Below are 6,984 nucleotides of genomic sequence, written 5' to 3'. Positions count from 1 at the left end.
CAAGGCAGCACAGAGGAGGGGCTGGTACAACAGTCCACAGCAGCATCTGAAAAGAGAGTATAAACGGGAAGCCAGAGGTTGGGAGAAGCACATCAGCAGAGGAGTCAGGATGAGGGTCTGCAGCAGCAACTAAATAGAAAAATGAGAATTGTAATGTTAGAGGCGGGGTATGGCGTGGCCGCAAATTAAAGAGGTTGGGATGAGTGTCCATGAAGTATGCAAGCTGCTGATGTAGAGGCTGGGAGAATGAGACGATCGGATGGGAGCGAATCTAGGGTGAGGAAGCTGTGCAACAAGGAAACTGCATCGAGTGCCCAGAGCGCTGGACAGGAGACAGGCCCGTCGCAGCACCTATAGAGGGGTGTGGGCTAGAAGGTCTGAGGCATACAGCTGCGGCTGCAATGGGGAAAAAGTGGGAAGATGAAGGGGGGGGGGTGGGATGATGCGTAGAGTAGACCTACGAAGAGTAGACCGCGTCGAGTGGTCAGAGCGCTGGACAGGAGACAGGCCCACCGCAGCACCTATAGAGGGGTGCGAGCTAGAAGGTCTGAGGCATGCAGCTGCGGCTGCAACAGGGGAAGAGGTGGGATGATGAAGGGAGGGGAGGGATGATGCGTAGAGACAGATGTAGAGAAAGAAAAAAGGGGAGGGGTGGGATGATAAAGGGAGGGGTGGGATGATGCATAGAGACAGATGTAGAGAAAGAAAAAGGGGAGGGGTGGGATGATAAAGGGAGGGGTGGGATGATGCGTAGAGACAGATGTAGAGAAAGAAAAAGGGGAGGGGTGGGATGATAAAGGGAGGGGTGGGATGATGCGTAGAGACAGATGTAGAGAAAGAAAAAGGGGGAGGGGTGGGATGATGCATAGAGAGGATAAGAGAGAACGAAATGAACTCGGAGGGCTGTCTAAATGAGTGCGATGCTGTCAATCAAGGTAGTGTTCAGATGGAAAGAGGAGCCGGTTTGGAATGGAAGCTTAAACATGCTGCCTGCTTTGCTCTATTTTTTTTTCAACATTTCAGATAGGACCAGTTTGGCAAGCAGTGTAGGTAAACTACTGCATGGGAGATGTGCATAAATAATGCAGATTCTAAGCCATTATCCAATTCAGCTCAGATAATTATATTATTATCAAAACAGCCCTCTAAGGCACCGACCTGTGAGACAGCAAAGACTATAAGACATTGAGGCTAATGTCTCCAGCTTAGACACGACCAGAAAGGGTAACGGGAAGACGAAGGATACTCCAGCAGGGGGCGTCGGAGATAGACGGTTGTGATGTCATCACATTGCTGCGCAGGGGATCCTTACACTGGCAGACGGGTTTCTCTCTCTTTAGCTGAGTGAGCGACGCCATTGTTTCGGAGCACGTTGCTAGAACGCCGAGGCTGTTCTGCCGGAGAGGAGGAAATGGGAGTCTCGAGGCGCTGTAGAGCTCGTAGATGTGGAGCCGCAGACGTGACGACGGTAGATTCACGTTCCCCAAAACACGAGGCAGTCCCGTAGCAGCGTAGCCGAAGATGAAGATAAGGGGAGGCTCGAAGCCTTTCGCCAGCGTCGGAGGGATATGCGGGGGGTCACTTGGGAGGCCGAATGCAGCGGGAGGAGAAGCAGGAGAACAGAGCACCGATCCAGAGCGGGTAAGACAGCAGAGCATAGAACAGTTGAAGCGGTTGCAGGCGTGACAACGGCCGTACGTTACTTCAGATACCGGGCAGTCCCATAGCTTTTAGCAGGAGCGAGTTTAAAACAGGAGGCTCAGTGGGCTTGATAAAGGCCGAACACGGCTCCGAATATGGGGATCAGCAGGAATGACTCAGCGCGGAGGAGCAAGCTGACGTCGTGAAGCAGTCGAGTCAAGATCCGTCTCCTGAACTAAATGAGGCGAGTTTGTCTGTCGCAGAAATGACGTGAATTTGCAGGGTATATATAGGGCTGAGAGGAGGAGTTCGGGCGTGGTCCTACTCCCAAAATTATGTTATTAGCATAACTTCACTTAAAGACATCAAGGGTGGAGCCATAGTTTTCTCTGACTAATAATTGCATAGTGATTTGTTGATGTCTCTGTTAATCTAATACATCATATCTCATATGAACATGTGTTACTTGTGTTACATTCTTTGGTTTTGTTTTGTGTTTTACTTTTGCTTTTGTTCTCTTTTGTTGCCCTTCCTGCTAATTAGGTACTGCCCTCCATACAACCATCTTCCATAGCTAGTAGTGTTACTATTATCATTTTATATTTATTTATTTTTAACTTTTCTCCATCAGAGCCCACTGAATGGGGTATTAGAAGAAAAATTAGCTAAAACATTTTTAATTGTCAATAATATAAACATGATGTATGAAATGTTGAAAGTGAATCATTTATAATTTTGCACCTTATAAATTTTAAACTAGCAACACCTCTAAAATTTGTTTGTACAGTAGCAACCAGGGGAGCCTGTCTGTCTAGCCGTCATCCCGGAATGCAGTTTTCATGTAGTGACCGAACAGCTCACACAACTCATTTTCCTGTTGGCTGGTCGGCGGTCATACTAGGTTGACCCCAAGGCCCTGAGCCATGGTGTTCCAGAGATCAGAGGTGAATTGAGGGCTGTGGTCTGAGAAAATTGCAGAGGGACACCAAACTGTGGGACCCACCTCTCTATTAGTGTGGAGAGGTTTGAGAACCCACGGGATGGAGGCAGCGGCTCCACCAAATCTAAGTGCACATGAACAATTGGCTTGCACTCACCAATGGAAATGTTGCCGAGGAATGTTGTTCTGGCATCACAGAATAGAACATCTGCCTGCAGCAGGCCAGGAGGCTAACTGCTATCCTGTAAGCCTGGACCTATATGTTGGACACCTGCTATGATGCCACCCGTGAATAGCCAATGTCCATGCCCAGGCACAACTGAGCCGGAAAACAGATGGCCCTCCAGAAGGAAAAGCTACAGCCAAGTACAGGGTGAGCAGCTCACGATTTAATGCTGAAGAACACAAGAGGTTGCCAATCACCACTGACCCACTGCTCATGCACTGCCCCTACCTTGTAGTCTGATGCATCCTTGGGAATAATAATGGGTGAGGGGTTAGGGTGTGCCTGAATGTTAACCTCTGCCAGTGTATATTTAATGGTGCTGAATAAGAGAAACCACTCATCAGTCCTGTGTGTTGTGTGTCTTTGAATGGCAAGTAGTGCAAGATGCCATCCATGAGACATTGGAAAGGTTGGGCAGTATTCTTGAGCCCGAACAACATGCAAAGGAATCCAAAGAGGCAAAATGTGGTGATCACCAGACTTTGGAACATCCACCAGGGCACAGGGACTTTGTGGTAATCACGGATCAAGTCCACCTTGGAAAATGAGACCCTCCCCCAAGTATAAATAAATGCCAGTTGTGTTTGACATAACAGAATCGGTTTCTTTAGCCACAGACCCCTGGTTTCTTCTTCAACTTTGACACATCTTCTCTCTCAGTATATTTAATTCATCGCACATTTGCTCATTCTTTCAGGAGCAGTGCTACCTCTAGAGCTTCCATTCAAGGACTCCCAGATCATTCTAACCATTAGTTAATAGACCTCTGAAACATATGACTCTTTCATACACACTCATGTCAATTATCATTTTGCTGCCCATCAATGCCTTGCATCTCCATTGCATTAGGATCCACGCACTCTTAAGCTTACCTGAACTCCAGCCCAGAATACAGTGCCCTCCATGATTATTGGCACCCCTAGTTAAAATGTGTTAAAACCCTTAAAATATATATATATTTTTTTTATTTGAAAAAAGATAAAGAAACAATCCTGACTAAGAAATAATTATTTACCATAAATTACCTGTTCAACAATTATTGGCACCCTTAACTTAAACAGCTTGAAAATAAATGTATTTGAACCATTTATGTCATTTCTACTGTAGTGTATAAAGTGGATCAAAGTATCCAGGAACCTTTAATTAGTAATTCATCACTTCCTCTTTCCCTAGGGTATTAATATGGCATTACACAGAGGCCTATTTTTCTTACTCACTCTTAAACATGGGAAAGACAAGAGGACACACTATTCAAGTAAGGCAGATGTGTGTTGACCTTCATAAATCAGGCAATGGCTACAAAAAGATAGCCACTCACCTGCAGATGTCCTTATCTATAGTCAGAGCAATCATCAAAAAGTTCAAAACATCTGAAACTGTGACAAACAAGCCTGGAAGAAGACACAAGAGTATCTTGCCATCACGCACAGTGAGAAGAATGGTAAGAGAAGTAAAAAGTTCTCTAAAGCTCACTGTAAGAGAATTGAATCAAATGGTAGTGTCTTGGGGTTACAAAGTCTCCCAAACCATCATCAGGCGCTATATACATGCCAACAAGCTGTTTGGGGGAGGATCGGTGATGATGTGGGCCTGGTTCTCCTCCAAAGGACCTGGGAACCTTGTAATGATAAATGGGATCATGAACTCTTTAAAATATCAGAACATTTTGAATCCGAATCTGGTGGCCTCTGCCCAAAAGCTGAAGATGGGTCGTAACTGGGTCTTTCAGCAAGATAATGAAACATGTGGCCAAATCTATTCAAAATGGTTCACAAGGCACAAAATCAAGCTCCACTCAGGGCCATCTCAGTCCCCAGACCTCAACCCAATAGAAAACCTGTTGGGTTAGCTGAAGAGGAGAGTTCATAAAAGAAGACCCTCTAGACAATTTAGAGAAGTTGTGCAAAGAGGAATGGTCAAAGATCCCTCTTTCTCTATTCCCCCATCTTGTGAAGATTTATAGGAGAAGATTAAGTGTTGTCTTGTTGGCAACAGGAGGTTGTACAAAGTTTTGATTTTATTCAAAATAATTATTTAATTAATTATTTAATGTGTGATCTTTTTCTCACCAAATAAAGGCACTTGAATTAAAGCTTGGATTTCTCTCTTTTTTGCATTGTTGTCCTATGTTATTTAAAAAAGCCAAAGAACACTTCTTAACCAGGGGTGCCAATAATTATGAAGTTTGCCTCCTTGTATTGGCCTTTACAGGCATGGTCCATACTACCAAGTAGCAAAATAAATAATAATAATAATAGTAATAATAATAATAATAAGTTAGTGATGACTCAAAGGTACTGCTGATGAGCTGAGGAATCAGGAAAAAAAAAACATTGCTGATGCATGCTCCCTGCCATACCCAGGTCACATCACCTGATTTTATTGTAGCTAGCCATGCCTGTGCAGCACCAGAAGCTCCACTAGTGTCTTGTAAGTATTTTTAAGGTATTTATAATTATGGGCAAATTCATTCAAAATTGAAGTAGCAATCCTTGTAAAAATATTTATATATTACCAATCATCGCATACGGTCTACTTAACTTTTACATCTAAATTAACAGGCACTTTAAGTTATTTGTTTTATATGTACCTCTCGTGTCCCTCCCTTCCCTCAAAGCACCCCAAATTTGATACCTACCTGACAGTGAATTGCACTTTGTCCTGGCATTAGATGCATTTCCTAGAAAGCTCCACTGTTATATACAAGCTCAGGTCTGTTACTGATGAAAACACAAGAGAACAGTCTCAGTGTGCCCCATGGAACAAAAAGCAGCAGCCACATTCAACATTGCATATTTAAAAAGCAGATTTCTTCAGGTATGTCAGTGAGAGAAGAACCCTCTAGTCACCCACTAGCATCCAGAATCCTCAAAGGTATACAAATTAATAAGTACTCATAAAATGTATAAATGTATCATATATCTAAGGTGTAATAATCATGAGGATTGTAAATTATTATTTAAACTTAACATAAAAAACACTGACTTTAGGAGTTTCAGTCATATAGAGTTTTGTGCTTTGTATTAAATAGGCAAGGTTTTTAAGCAATTACGAAAGCCCCAGAAAGCATAATTCTTTAAAACAAGGAAATAATGTTCATCTCTCAGTCCATAAATCAGTGGACTAAGACAACGTGGTGCAATATAAACAACAATGAAAAATGAATATCTTACATTATAAAACACCAAGACATTTTTCCAAAAAGCCATTTCTATATATGGGCAAATAAACTGCATTATACAGAGAAACAACTGAAAGGCATGAAGGATCACTGTTTTTAGACTCTTATTGGTTGATTTGTTTTTGCTAGAGGAGGCAGCTCTGGCTACAAGCATTATCTTGATGTAGGTGAAGACAACAATGATGATCATGAAAAGAAATAGAACCAGCAAAATTGTAAAACTTATTTGTGCTTGCCATTCTTCCTTATACATTACCTCTACTGTACAATAATCAAAAGACATCAGAGTGGAAGGTGAGACCACACAAAGATATGCTATAAATGTGAATAAAGGAAATATGGAGCTGATACCCCATATGATAAAGATTCCAAGAATTCTTGTCCTCCTGCTGGTAGAGATGTCAGCATGTCTTAAAGGCATGCATATAGCAACGTAGCGCTCCAGACACATGGCCACAAGAGTCACTGGAGTACAATTGGAGAAAATAGCTGCAGCTGTACAGATGAGAATACAAGGAATCATGTGGATACGGAACTGGTAATTAGTACATATAAACAACAGATTACATGCAACCAAGAAAGCAGAGTCAACAAACAGAGTTTGGGCAAACAAAATGTAGCGAGTGTCCTCCCTGAACATCTCCTTTTTCAGAAAAGTGAATATCATCAGGCAGTTCACATAAAGGAAAACCCCTACAAGTACCTGCACTAATATTATCCTCGGTAAACCAAGATAATACTCCACACTTGGATCCATGCTTATACTGATATTCGCAATGCTTGCCATTTCCGTGAAAATTAGGTACAAACACAAACAAGTGAAGCAACTGTCATCTCCACCTATGACGTCTATGTAGTGTCTATCTCTTCGTGTATTTATAGTGTTTTTAAAAACATCAAGGGTGGAGCTTTATTCTTCTCTCACTAATAACTGCATAGTGACTTTGCTGATACTTCCACTAATCTGAAAATTAATATTTCATATGAACTGGATAA

The 6,984-nt window shown here is 42.5% G+C and overlaps 1 protein-coding gene across 1 annotated transcript; it reads right to left on the bottom strand.

The window, feature by feature from the left end:
* Window positions 1-1,205: 1,205 nt before the first annotated feature.
* LOC136665358 (odorant receptor 131-2-like) lies at window positions 1,206-6,745 on the bottom strand. The gene is made up of 4 exons (XM_066642984.1): window positions 5,860-6,745; window positions 4,126-4,198; window positions 2,540-2,705; window positions 1,206-1,727 (listed from the first exon to the last, which is right to left on the bottom strand). The coding sequence occupies exons 1-4, from the start codon at window positions 6,743-6,745 to the stop codon at window positions 1,206-1,208; spliced, it is 1,647 nt and encodes a 548-aa protein (XP_066499081.1).
* Between the last annotated feature and the right edge of the window lie 239 nt (window positions 6,746-6,984).

Source organism: Hoplias malabaricus, chromosome 1, assembly GCF_029633855.1.
Source record: "Hoplias malabaricus isolate fHopMal1 chromosome 1, fHopMal1.hap1, whole genome shotgun sequence".
In the NCBI taxonomy this organism is placed as follows: Eukaryota; Metazoa; Chordata; class Actinopteri; order Characiformes; family Erythrinidae; genus Hoplias; species Hoplias malabaricus.
This window is presented reverse-complemented; position numbering and strand designations above follow the sequence as displayed.